General features: G+C 41.7%; 1 protein-coding gene across 2 annotated transcripts; it reads right to left on the reverse strand.

Moving 5' to 3' along the window:
* Positions 1-358: 358 nt before the first annotated feature.
* ASB9 (ankyrin repeat and SOCS box containing 9) lies at positions 359-14,563 on the reverse strand. Of its 2 annotated transcripts, XM_042868355.1 has the most exons (8): positions 14,219-14,563; positions 9,020-9,099; positions 7,808-7,915; positions 7,423-7,573; positions 6,734-6,868; positions 5,195-5,386; positions 2,333-2,497; positions 359-483 (listed from the first exon to the last, which is right to left on the reverse strand). In XM_042868355.1, exons 1-7 carry the CDS (start codon positions 14,310-14,312, stop codon positions 2,373-2,375), a joined length of 885 nt encoding a protein of 294 aa, XP_042724289.1. In that variant the 5' UTR covers positions 14,313-14,563; the 3' UTR covers positions 359-483; positions 2,333-2,372. The 2 variants fall into 2 exon arrangements, with proteins under 2 accessions (XP_042724289.1, XP_042724288.1); XM_042868354.1 differs by lacking the exon at positions 359-483 and having other exon boundaries at positions 1,392-2,497.
* Positions 14,564-14,676: the final 113 nt, after the last annotated feature.

The raw sequence follows: 14,676 nt of genomic DNA on the forward strand, positions 1-14,676 counted from the left end.
ACTGGGTACCTTTTCAACAAAACTGCAGAACAAAAAACAAGTTGTGGTATGTGGCTGGTCCACCTAGTAACTGCTGGAGAACCAAAGCAGTGTTACAACTAGTATCAACCACCTTTAAATAAACCAAAGCAGGAGTTTCTCATTTAAATTAGTTGTCTTCTTTTATGAAGGTGTTAACTTAGTTCAGTAATTCTCATATGGAGCTGAAACAGCACCTTATAAAGCAAACTGCTAGCACTGTCATCTCTCTTTAAGCTGGTCTCTGTGGGCATACCTGGTGACACATCATAAGAAGAGGGAATTACTGCCCTCCCGTTCTTCTCCAGACCTATAGTGTACACACTCAGTGCTGGCACACGGATGTCAGGTTGCAGAGAGATTTCCACATTTTTTTTATTCTGCAGATTTTTTATTCTACAGTAAATAATTCTTCAGTTGTGTAGGCACACACAAGGCATCCTGATCATTACATGTGCCTCTTGCCTATGAGACAGAAGAAACAATCTGATGTAAGTCACTAAAAAATGTGAACTGAAGGTGGTGACTATCTCAAGTTACATCTTTTCCTGCTCTGTGAAATCTCATACTGCTATTCAGTAGCCCTCAAATGAGTAAAAAAATAATTGCAAGTGTCAAATTCAAACATCAGCAAAGGGCAAGATTTGAAAAGTGTCTGCATCTTAGACTCAACTTTATACATGTCTATTTAAGAAAAGCACTCTATGCTACTAGCCTGTAGACAGCATCATAAATAATCAGTGTTCAGTTCAAAGATCCACAGTATCAGGCAGTATTCATTTTATCATTTTTAAAAAATGAAAGAAAATCTAAATGGAATATAAGCCATTTATTTTTTAACTAATGTCACATACAATTCTGTGTTGATAGCCATTTAACTGCCAGCAAAATAATAGCAAAAAATCTGATAAAATATATTCATACAGTCTTTCAAATCCTGCATTATATTTGATTTCAAATACAGAAACATCCAAACTTCATCTGTATTCAGCTTATTTGGTTTGCATCTTGTACAGCTTTTACAGTTTATAACTGCATAAGTGCTGATGTATAAAGATGTAATTTGCCAGTGTTGATCATGATTTATATTAAAATAAATAAGCAAATCTACTGAGATGATACAAACTGAGCAAACAGAATTCATCCTAATTATGCATGATCTGAGGGATTCAAGGAAGCAAAGTTAAGGTATGAAATTTCCAGATGAAAAGCAATCTAGAAGCAATGCCCTCACCATCTTCTCTGATCAATTTTATCCTGCTATTAATATTACTCAGATAAAGTAATAAAATAAGATGCTTAAAGGTAACTGATCTAACTAGTAGGAAAAAAAAATAGTTATTGATCTAAAATGTAATAAGATGGATTTTCAGATGTGTCACCAATGCAGGGATTCTTCACGCTTAACACTAATCTTCAAAAAGTTAAGCACTAGGTTAGCTGTCTGTTCCCTGCCTGTTCAACGGAGATTCAGCTTATGCAGGATATTGACTTTAAAAGGATCCATCCATAATAAACAACTTTTTTTTTTCAGAATATAAAAACAAATGTCGATTTTTCTCCTTCAATAAGAGGGAAAGAGTAGAGATGGACATCTTAAAGCAGCCAGTGAATGATTATATAGTTCAGATAATGTGTGATGAACTGAGTCAGGTCAGTGAAGATTTCTAGAGGTCCGTGTCCCATAACAAGGGAATTCAAGGACCTATCTGTGCTTGTCATTTTGTCCCATTAGGGCACAATTTAGTGTCCATAGACCAACAGAACTTCTTTCTGTGTCTGATCAGCACAAAAATTAACCTCTCGTATCAGACACATGCATCCAGAAGTTGTGTTATCCAACTTTGCAAGTAGGTTGAGTTCCTTTTCCTTACTCTTATGGTGGTGTGGATACAGACCTCACAAATGGCAGCACTAAGTCTGTTTGCTGAAAAAATGAGCTATCCTTAAACGTACACAAAGTGCTGCTCACGCTGTGCTGAGATATGTACTTTCTTTGTAAGGTTTTGTCAGCCGTGAGCCCTCTGAAACTGTGCCAGGATTCAGAGAATCAAGAGGTCTATCTGAAAAGATGGTGCTCATTTCCTGCCCCTTCTAGGAGGCTCTTGAGACACATTTCTATGCTCTACAGTACAGCCATGCAGAATAGCTCCTTTTCAAGTCACTCTTTGGCTGGGGGTGATGCTGAGGACTCAGCAAGTTAGTTGTTCCCATGTTTCTCAGACCCAGGGCTTTACCAGGGACCAGTAGCTATCACAAATCAACACTTCAGGTGTTGGTAACAGTGCTGGTGAGAAATTTTTCTTCAACAAACCTTGCTGTGCTATTAAGGCACCATTTTATACTTGAAAGGCTTAAACATGAAGAAGAAAACGTTTCAGCTCTTCAGGAAGGAGAAGGCCAGTTATTTTCTGATGCTGCTTATGTCCAAAGCACCTTCTGATGCACAAGCGGCAGAGCTGCATCAAGGACAGCGGCCCTGGAGAGAGACAGGAGACTTGTTACACATATGGCCTTATCTCCCCAAGGCCCACCACAGACATGCAGCCCCCAGCACACTTGGTAGTGGAAAGCCATGCCTATATCCACCAAAGGATGCCAACCCACCATTCGGTTAAAGCCTCTTCACTATCATTACACACTCATAATAAGCTTTAACAGAATAATTCCTTTCCTTTTTAACTTGCACAGGTGTTAAACAGCTTGTGTTGTTTGTGAAGGGATGATTGATGCTTCCTTCAAAGGCTTCCCCCCACAGACCTTCATTGAGATCCAGGATTCCAGCCCACTGTTTGAAACTTATTTCATAACAGAGATAAACACATAGCAAAAGAAATGCTACATAATCCTTATTTAAGCCTTCCTGATTAACCAGTTCCATGCTGATAAATACAATCCATGCTGAAGAATCTAGTGCTATTTTCAACCCCTTTATTTAAGTATAATGACATTAAGGGCTTATTTGGGAGGCTTATCCTTTTCATGAAAGGGTAGATACTGTGCAGTGCTTTTGATGGCAGCACCCGTCACTATTCAGATCTCAACCTACCACTTGTACAGCCCTGTGCTGCATATGATGTTGACCAGCACTGACAGCAGTGAGGGACTTCCAGGGGAAAAGGAGATGTGAAGGGCAGATCACAGAATCATAGAATGGCTTTGGTTGGAAGGAACTTTAAAGAGCATTAAGCTTCAACCCCCTACCATGGGCAGGCTTGCAAATGCAAGCAAGCAGTGAGAACAAATGAAGGGTTGGTTATCACGCATGTGGAGGAGATGATAAGAAGAAAATGTAGAAAGCAAGAGGGAGATGGGTGGGGACAGCATTGGTACCAGCAGTCATGAGTGAGTGGATAAGATAGTGGTAACCAGAGAAGCTGAGGTGGAGAAATGAAGTGTGGTGAGGAGAGAATGCAGACTACAGCACAAAAAGCAGGTGCAAGCAAGCTCTTCACAACCATTCAGAAACCATATATGGGTTGACAGCAAGCCCTTTGCTGCACATGTTGGACCCTGTTGCAATGCCAGCATGGCATGTGGTGGTGTGCACAGGGAGAGTGGTGCAAGATTTGTGTGCTGGACCTATGAGGCCTGTAAGGAACTATGAGGTCTGTGATGAGCTATGAGGTCCATGAGGAGCTATGGGGCCCATGAGGAAATTCTGATCCCTGCAAAATCAGAGGATGCAATGTGCACACCCCTCTCCTGGGTCGCAACCATTCAACAGCTCCAGGAGTCAGACATCATCTGCCCATCAGATATCACCCTACTCAGGAAAAGACATGTTGGAGAACATCAGAAAAACACCAGTCAGCTGCAAAATACCCTGCAGGCATTCATCATTTCTAACTTCAATTGCTGAATTTTGCTTAGAAAAGATCCTTTTTTGCCCAAGCCCTTAGCTCAGCCATGGCAGTTTTCATGACAGCTCCATAGGGTTTCCCTGGGATGTTTTTTTATCTCAAATAAACAGGACACATGTGGTGCCTTAGGAGTCACAAGGCTCATGCAGCAAGGATTTGAGTTTGAAAAGATCACCACTTCGTGCATCATAGATTAGGCTGGGAAACCAGATGTCTGCTGCACATACATAATGTGCACAGCACAGCTGTTTCCACGTTATTATTTTCATATTACATTTCCACGAAGGGCCTGATTCATCACTTTATTATTCCACCTTTACCTTGCTGTACATCTGTTTATGACAATAATCATGTCTACACTTAGTAGAATTGTGGGTCAGTGAATTGTTTAAAATAATGAAAATCCAGATTATTTATTACTTCGTCTGGCTTACTGACTGAATGAGAGCACCTAAAGAACACAAGAACTCCAACACTAAAGAATTTATTCTAATTTCCCTCAAGAATAGTAAGTAAAATGCATCTCCCCCATTCATTAAAGCGTTTGTAACCAGTCAAACAACATAGACCTGGAACAATTTTATTTGCATGTTCTAAATAAGCACTTCCTAAGGTTTAACCCTACAGCTTGATACTTTTAGAGTACACAATACATAACATTGGCCTTCCAAGAAAATCTAGTGTATATATACACGTATTCATTATATCATTCTTCTGTAGTTTTCCTTAATTCCCACAAAACAATGAATATAGTCTCATTTTAAAGATACTTTTGCACCTACACAAGGTTTTGTCCCCAGAATAAAAGTAAATACCTATCAACTGGAAGATCACTGTTGCAATTTCTAATGTATGCAGTATTTGGCATGTGTCTAAAAGTTGGCACACCGTAAAAATTCAGGATCCTAGTCCTAGTGTTCACCAGATAAACACAATTCTTATCAGAGCTGATTTTCTATTCCCATTTGTTGGCATGTTCCAGACAACATTTCTGGCTTTATTCCCATCCCAGACTCAAGAGAATTTTTTTTACCCTGAGCTCTGTGTTGCATCACACTGAAAGTTCAATATGGTTTCTCCCTGATGCAGTGTTCATAGACCTGTTGGTCAAAAGATGGGTAGTCATCACTGTTATCACCACTATACTCTGACACAGAAGGAGACAGTGTCCAAATATCAGCAAATTCAGGTAGCCTTTCTTATTCTGTTTTGTAGAACTACAAGTACAGAATACTACAGCCTTGTGCAGCACTTTGTATGATTTTTCCCTACAGCGTCCCACATGAAGGAAAAAAACAAGTGCTAAGAGACACCTTCTTTCTGCAGGAACAGTCGACCCAAAGGGCTGCCAGGTGGAACCAGCTCCATCGGCCTTTTGCTTTCAGCATTCTTTGCCCAAATGTCTGCTCCGAAGTCAATCAGCAGCATCACCAGCTCTACACTGCAGCTCCTGGCAGCGGCGTGCAGTGGGGACTCCAGGCCCTTGCCGATGTTCACGTTTGCACCTGAATATGAAGAGATGACAAGGAATAATTTCCACTTCCTGCATTAGCTGCAATTTCTCTGAACAATCCATAAATACTGTAGCATTCCCCTAGAGGTGGATTCCTGTCCTTTAGGTCTTGGTCCCACAATTTGCTTACGGACTACTTGTACTGGCTGTGAAGCAGTGAAGTTGTGAAAATGATCCCAAAGGATCAGTGCACAAAGGAAGTCTTTCACACACAGCCCAGCCCACAGACTTCTTGAAGTCTCACAGAAGAGTAGTTCCACCTATCGATCTAATTTGCTCCCTATCCCAACTCACCATTCCTTTAAAATGCATGCAAGGTTTCACCCTACTCCATAACAGAGGCTTAAGCTGATTTCCAGGTGCTGAGTTACCAAGCCTGCTCAGGAAAAACAAATGTGAGGATGGAAAAGTTTTGAGGCCCTTAATAGTGGAGAATATAAATACTCTCTGATCCCCAAGTGCTCCTCAGTCTGTTATCCTGAGCTAATGCCTCACAAAACGTGTGAACTGCAGAACCAATTCATAACTATAACATTTTTGAAGCACATTTTCTTTCCTACAAACAGGAGGCAGCAAAGACAAAAGGCAAAGAACAGAAAATAATAGGCAAAAGTGAATTCTTAATCTATATTTGATTTATTTAGGAAAAAATCATTGTGCTAAATCATGCATAATGTCATCTAAATGCGTCTTTTTTTCAAAGGAGTTTGTTCGGCTCACCATTTCTGTATGAGCTATGTGCTATATTCTGTTATGCAGCCCCTCTTTATTAGAAGAGATGCACTGCCATAGGTAAGAAATGGCCTTGCATAGTTATCCAAGTGGTTAGATTTGTAGTTGGATTTATCTGAGGAAAAGCATACAGTGCTAAATGTTTTTACTCCATGTTGGAAATGTTTCACACATTTTATGAACTTTGTAAGAATTAAAACATTTGCAAAAGAAGTATAAAAGTATATATACAAGTATAAAAGAAGTATATAAGTTTAATCATTTCTGTTGAGTAAAGAGGATGAAAGAAAAAAACAATGTATCTCGCTACTCTCTTCAAATAGCTACAGAAGCACAAATACATGGACACTGGAGAGGATGGTGCTGTTCTGGGCACCACCAGCAGCATGAAATCCAGGATGATACAACTCCCATCACTTTGTTGGGGGTTGTAAAGCTCATTTCCTGGTCAAGAAGGTCCTGTTTACCCTGCTCCCCTCTTTAGCACAGAACTGCCGTTGAGACAAAAACTTCTCCAGATCCCAAAGTAGGAATTTCTCCAAATCTTTGCTGAAAAGACAAACATTACAGGGAAGGAAAATACACCATCCTTTATTTTTCCTTTTACCTGACTCAAGTAGCTTTCTGGCACAGTCCACTTGTTGGTTCTCACAAGCTACATAAAGTGGAGTACCCAGATGGTTGACGTTGTGATCTATGTTCACCCCATGGGTTGTGAGGAGCTCAACACACTGCACATGACCTAAAAGGGGTAAAGGGAGAGTCAACTTGCAGAGATCAGGCATTTTGCAATAGTCCAAATTCTCTGATGCAGAAGTGTGATTTGGCAAAGATTCATTGTTTTATCAAGAGGTGATTGTAATACATGGATCTGCTATCCTCACTCCAGTGTTTTCAATCAGAAAAACAGGAACTGCAAATCCAGTTTGAAAATATGCTAAAGCCCCTACATTATATCCGACTCATTACAGATATCTACTGAAGATGAGATGAATCATGCTGGACTTCTCTTCTTTTGAAGACGACCAGACTACTCTTGAATCTCTATGTAAGAGGCAGCTGATTTGGACAGTGCATCCCCTTCCAGGGGTCACCACATGAACCCAGAGGCCCTGAGAGCAGCAACAAGTGGCCCTTGGTGAGCACGAGGGGTGGGAGCAAGTGCAACGCTTGTGATGAGAGTAAGAAGGAAGGAACAATTCCTGGCCTAAATCATGAAGATCTTCTTTACCTCTCTCTTTCACTTCCCCAAACTTCTAGCAAGTTACAAAACAGTGCTGACACCCATGAGGTTACCTCTCTTAGCAGCTTCATGGATGGGGGATGCCAAGTCACAGGGCGGGTGCAGGTTGGCCCCATGTTGCAGCAGTAAATTCAAACAAGCCACACTGCCACTGACACATGCACTGAACAAAGGAGTGTGCCAGTCAACAGTAACCCCATTCACCTGGGGGAAGAATAAAAACAACACTGGAACAGGTTGCCCAGAGAAGTTGTGGATGTCCCATCACTGTAAGTGTTCAAGGCCAGGTTGGATGAGACTTTTGGCAACTTGGTCTGATGGGAAGCATCCCAGCCCACAGCAGGGGGGTTGGAACTAAATCATCTATGATCTAGCATTAAATTGTCATAATAAAACATGTTAACACTGGAGACAGTATCTTGCCCATGATGCACTTACCTTAGCACCATGCTTTAATAGGAAATTGGCACAAGCAGCATGACCACCTAAGCAGGCTTCATGGAGAGGAGACACATGGTCTGCAGTAACAAGATTAACATCACTCCCCTGATGAAAGAAAATAACATTACAGCCAACTACAAAACAAATAAACAACAACAGCAACAACCCATCACTCTTCCATAACGATCCTTGAAGATTGATTTAATCACAACTTTCTCAACTGCTTGGAGTTACTAGGTAAGCAATGAAAGAGTCTGTGGTGCTTCAGCTGGAACAGACACTGGCACATCATACCAGAGGTCATGCCTTTTACACATCACTAATCAATACAGACAGCTGTGGTCAACAAACTGTCCAACGGAACAATGCAGACATCCTTCTAGGCATTCTGCTTTATTTTACTTCAACTACATCTAACAAACTAACTCCACTAACAGCTAACAAACTCTGAAATAAACAAGATTAGAGCTCGCAACATGGCATGCCTGCCTCTTGTTTACATGTCTGCTCATGTCTTTGTCCTCCAGTCTGTGACTGCTTGAATGGAACAAACTCAGAAGTACTTTTGATATATATATTTGATATACTTTCTCTGATTATGGCACCTTTTGAAGAAAAGTTGGCTTCTTCGTTAGGAACCATTGAATTGACTGTACTACAGGATCTTTTCTATCAGTCTTCATGATCCAAAAGGTTCAAGTGGAAGAGTTTCCAATCACTACTCTCTTTCCTCCACTGGCTAAATCCACTGATTTTGAGGGAACAGAGCAGTGAGGTTCAGAAATTTCTTCTCCCCAGCTATGCCCTTGTTTGGGAGGAGCAAGGCCTTTAAGCACTTTAAGCACTTCAAAGAGCACCAGAAACGGATGTCTGGGAGCCTGAATTGAAGCCTCAGCTGGAGTCTTGTCTGTGTCTGGAGCTGCCCCCAACAAAGGCACCAAGTGCTGGTCATGGGCACAGGAGCTGCAGAACGAGCCCTGCGGCTGCCCACAGGAACAGCAGCTGCGGTCCTGTTGTCTACAACCCAAGATGCAGGTCTTCAGGTTAGCATGCAGAGTTTGTGTAAGGCAAACAAATGTAGAAAAAAATATGTTACACATAGACTTTTGGTCAACATGACTTTCTCACTCCGGATGTTTCAGAGTAAAACACAGACTGCATTCAGCAACTGAACCCAGTAGAGATCATATTGACTTGGCAGAGCAATACCTGGTTGATGAGCTTCTTCAGAGCAAGCAGACGCCCATGGATAGATGCATCATGTAAAGGAGACCAGTCTGAAACAAAGTCTGCACAAAGAGAAAGACAGAAAAAATGTCTAACATTTCCATGGACTGTTTCATCAGTGTACTTTACTTCAACTGTGTGAACCAGTAATCCTCCTCTAATTTATTACTTGAGCCACCAAGCTTTTCTTGGAGAGGCCGCAGGGAGGGAGTGAAAAAACAGGATGGGTTCACTCTGGGTGTGTTTTGAATTCATCCCATGTTAGTGCTGAGCAGCTGTGTTCCCATTCAGAAGACAAGAGAATGATTTACAGAACACCACCTTGTTCTGACTGAGCTTGTCTCTTGGTTTGAATTATTTCCAGTGCCTTTGTTTTCACAAGCTCATTACACTTTAACAATTAGCTCAAAAGAAGCATGCTTTGGAAAGGGTACAGCTGCTCAGTCATTCACCCCTGCTCAGAGATGGGCTCGATTCAACAATATGTAACTAGAGACTGTACCAAAGTACAGGGAGACAAATTGTGTTACCTGTTGATTTTGTGTCTCAGTTTTCAGTCTAGTGTCAGCCTCTGCAGTGGTGCATTTTAAATAATAGCTATATTGTTGGCACTGTGGAAGCCATAAAAAGTAAATGTAGATGAAAGCTCAAGGAAATGGTCTGCCTTTTAGCAGATTTTAGTTTTCATGCTTGAACATTTAGTGGAGGAAACAAAGCACTCAGCTTTAGGTAAAGCAGATTTGGTGAAAAACACCGTATTTCCAGAAAGGTTTTTCTTTAAGGAAGAGACATGATTTCACCCTAAGAACATGTGGACTGCATGATCTCTTGCTGCTCTGCCTTACTGGGCCAAGGCAAAAGAGCAAGAGCAAGAGGACTTGCAAATGACCTGTTCTCTGATGCTGAAGCAAATGAAACTCCTCAGCAGTATGGGAACACCTACCACGACCCTGAGATCTACTTGTGTCTCAGCACACGATCCCTCCATTTCTCCAAGGGACAGTGCAGGGAATGGGATACCCACCGAATGGTAGTAAGGACACAAGCCCAGGTCACAAAGGGAGTAATTTTACTTAGATATGTCATAAGGAAAGTATTCCTACAACTATGCTAAAAGTATTCATATTCTAAGTGCGTGTATAAAAAAAAAAACATATTTTCTCTTACTAGGTCTTATGCAAAAGACTGACATAAGGGCATTATGGCATATGGTTTAGGAAGCAAAAAAAAGGTTTGCATCAGAAACAGAATTCTAACTCTTACTTTGAAGTAATCTTGATATTTCAAAACTGATGTACAGAAAAAATACCACATGCCAAAAATAATTTCTGGAAATGAGTCAGCATAGTTCTGGTTGAATGAAGGAGGCATGGGAGGGAACCTTTATGATTAAATTTGGTAACAAACCTGTTAAGTCATGTAGAGAGCTTTTCTGAAAGATTTATTTGACAGGCAAAAACATTATTTGATGCATTTTACAGGACATACCTTTCCTCAATTTGCAGCTTAATATAAGGGTCTGAGGAAATACTTTACACTTCATTTCCATAGCTGCTATATCTGTTCTTTGTTTTAACACAGTGAAACAAACTAATGCAAAACTGACAGTCCTCCAAATATTAACAGAGGGGCCCTTTAGCATTGCAATTTTATGGCTCAGGGCCACCAGAGAACACTAATCCCTCTAGGAGAGATTTACCTCCTTCAGTATTCATTGCCTCAAAACTCAATATCTGGTCTATGTTAATAGCCCAGGTACTCCCGGGAAGAAAAATAAGCATTTCCAGAGGGCATTTCACCCATCTTCTGCCTGCCTCCTCCTGAGTTCCATAGGCCCTGTACCACAGCTTGTACTTGCAGTAAGTTCATAACCATTCTTTGGCCTTAGCAAGTGGAAAGCAATTTCCAGAAGCTATGGTTCTAGTCTCATGAGGATATGTCATTTGATAACGACAGCAAAACCATGGTACAGTTATTAAAGCACAGTATTATTAACTAACTAAAATAGCTGTGCTTTAAAAGTGATGTGTATCAAATAGTGCTTGTTAAATTACCTTCACCTGTGTAAAATTAAATATCTCATTTTCCAAGGTGCAAAGCTGAAAAGCATCTCTGCTTGTTTGCATTAAACACCTCAGGAATGCCAGGCACAGTGCATTGTGTGTACTAAGGTGACTGTCTAACATTTTCCTATGCTTTTTCAGTGACCCTCATTGTGCTGTTTTGAGTAGTTCTGTGAGAAGGCCCAAATCAGCAGTGATAAGAGCAAGGGAAAACCAAACCCCACAGGCATCACTAAGCCAAGATCTTCAATTTTATGAAGCTTTTTATAATGCAGATGGTAGCATAATGGCAGACAAAACTTTGTTTCTCTTATCTTGAACTGAGCTCACCTCTACCAGGCATCCTCTCCAGTAGCTAAACCACATTCCACCATGCTGTCTTTCTTACCCATCCTGCAAGTGTTAACTCTGGTTGTGTATCCAGTGCCATGGTGTTACCAGTGCTGTTGCCAGATGTTAATGAGTTGCAAGGAAACGTTTACAAGATCTAGACTGAAGAACAAGTTTTCTGAGCAGTGCTTGATCTCTTTTTGGTCAAATACCTAGCATTTTGTATGAACTACCATGATGTTATACTATCGTGTAATTGTTTTGGTGACAAAGAGGGAGGTGCATGGTCTGCTCTATCCACATGCAGCCCTTATCCATCCAACTCAGTGTTTTCTTGAGGAAAAAGCAAGTTTCCATTAAGACTCCAAACCAGACCATAGTCATCTGTGGAATGATGATTAACTTCTAATTTCATGAATTTGTAACAGTGAATTAGAAGACTGACCAGCAAAAACGTCAAAGATAAGGGTCACTGGAAAATAAAAGATGTATATGCAAGGATGTCCTAACCCACTTGGGCATCCTGTAGTAGGCAGGACTGGGTCCTTTATCCTAAAAAGAAGTGGAGGCCTAAGATAGCTTTAAGATCATCTTAGGTACATTGTGAATAGAGGGTGAAAGGTTCTGCTGACTGCATGGCACAATAGATAGAAGATAGTAATATAAATTATCACTATTATTGCCATATACAGGCATCTGATTAAAGCCTAAGTAAATGTCAATGCTAACTAGCCCTAGACTTCTTAAATTCTCAAATAGTGACATTTGAGAAAGTTCTTGAAATATTTTGCCATCACAGCAGTCTACGTAGAGAAAGTCCAGTGTACACAGTTGGCACAGTTGCATTTACTGCATGTACTGCCACAGCAATGCAAATTTCTGCTTCCCGAAAATATGTACAATTGCTTTCTCATGGAGAAATGAGCCTGTTAATCCATATTTGAAATTTCCCTGCACCTTGATCCACAAGCAACCTCTGTCAAGCCTCATGGCTTTCAGCATCCAAAAGCCGCTGTTTTTTTATGGCATAGGGTCATCCAGCTCCCCTTTCACTGCTGAAACTGCAGCCAACCCAGAGGTTACATTAAACTTCTGCTCCTACTCGATTGCACTGCATCCACCTGGGCCCTTGAATGCTGGCAGGGCAGCTACAGAGGGAGCCTTATACCAGTAACTGCACGAACAACCAAGCTTTGACTGCTGCCTGTGGATGTGCTTGCAGAATGTTTCTAGAGCATTCATTCTGTGGTGGAGGCTGAAAGCATATTTTTCCAGTCTCTGGTCATGAGGAGGGTGTCAGTCACTCAGTAACTCCCTGGGTTGCTTTCATTTCATGGTAACCTCACACAGTGCAGCTCACAAGGGTCTCTTTCAGCTGAGGCATGCTCTTGCATACACATTTACATATACATGGCATACTATGACATGACATACTATGGCATTATGTATAACAATACTATGAATGATTTTTCGTATTTGAAGGCTTTCACCTAATACTTGTGATATATGTAGCCAAAAACATTCCTGTTGCAAACCATCAGCAGAGCTTATTGACAGGCAGACGAAAAAAGAACATGATGAGCTCCAGCACCCAACAGACCAAGCCACCCATGCTGCCTGTAGGCTCCCTCCCTCCCAGACTCCATTTTGGCAGAACTGATCTCTCATGCGAACTGGGTTTGGTTCACACTGTGTTATGACATTGCCATCCCTCCCCTCCCACCCTAGCCTCAGTGCTCAGTGCACGCACACACACAAAGGAGGAGCAGCAGGCAACACAGCCAACATACTGATCATCTTTATGCTGTAGTTTGCCTCTGTTTATTTTTCAGTGTCCTATTTTTCTATGTGGTAAGAATGGAAGTGTTCTCAATAGCCCTGGAAAAGAGGAAGGACACTGTGAAGTCGTATTATCTTAATTTCCCTCCATGATCCCACTTCACTGACCATGAACTGAAGGAATGGTGTCTCAGAAATGGGGGTGCAGGGAACATTACAAGCTAAGCTGCTGTGTAAAGATAAATTCTTTGTCCTTGGTCGGTCACCATGCCATATTTTCAATGGCTCTGGGCCAGCCAACAGAGCAACAATCAGAGTGAGGCCATTTATTTGAATAACTTCACCACTGACCACAACAGCTTTGGTCACAGCTGATCATAGTGCTGTAGCCATTGTGGAAGAACCTGCATGGGTGAATGGCTGGGCTTGGGCAAGGGCATTTGGGCCTGCTGACTGGAAAGAATAAGAAAATTAAAAAGAAAAGAGGAAGGAAAAAAAAAAAGAAGAAGAAGAAAAAAAAAAGGAAAAAAGATAAAAGAAAAGAAAAAAGGAGAAATAGAAAGCAGATAAAAACCAGGAGGTAAAGGAGGGAAGGAAGGAGAAAGGAAAGGGGGAAAAAAAAAAAATGAGGAAGGAAAGAGAAAGAAAAGAGGAACTGAGCCAACACTGAGCGGGCACCAATTGAAGTTCAACATGCCACACTGCAATCTCTTTTTTAGTTTGCTGTAGTTCAATTACTGCATTTGTTTATGCTTGCATGAACTGCACTACAAAATCTGACACTTTTTCTGTGATGCACAAGGAAAAAAAAGAAAAAAAAAAAAAACCAACCATAAGAGAAATCAGTATCGAGCATGGACAACTTATTAAAATCCCTTTCGAAGAGCAAGAGCACGGGGACGTGGCTGCGGATCTGCACTGAAGTGTAACTTCTATAGAAGCGTGCCTTTGCAGCCTGACCCTGCCCGCTGCCGGCAGACGTGAGGGCAGAGGCAGGAGCCTTACTCACCCCTCATCAGCACCTCTGAGGGAGTCGTTGCAGGCACCTGGCCTCCTGCTCCTTGCGACTTGCTGCCGTTTTGATTCATTCCCTCCTCATCCATCTCAGCCCCGTCTGTCCAGTGTCTGTTTTCTCACTTCACGGTCACTCGAAGGAGTTCAAATTCCATCGTTCACGACGAGCCCCCGCGTGCAGGAGCGATCTGCCCAGCAGATAGGCGCAACAGAACCGGCCGCAGACTGACACTGGTGCTGCACCGCTTTGTGCAGAAACTTAAGTACCTAGGCTGGAGTTAGGGAAACACCTCCCTGGCCGTGCTGGTAAACAGCCAGTGATCAGGCAGACCACACTGCACGAAGCGAGAGATGTGCCTGATGTCATATCCTCCCCAACCCCGCGCCCAATCGGGGAGCCGGCCGGCTGTTTTTATCAGGAAGGAAATTGTTGGTTTGCCAAAAAAAAAAAAA

This window comes from Lagopus leucura, unplaced genomic scaffold (genome assembly GCF_019238085.1).
Source record: "Lagopus leucura isolate 7727_CA_CO unplaced genomic scaffold, USGS_WTPT01 Super-Scaffold_100001, whole genome shotgun sequence".
NCBI classification, from domain to species: domain Eukaryota; kingdom Metazoa; phylum Chordata; class Aves; order Galliformes; family Phasianidae; genus Lagopus; species Lagopus leucura.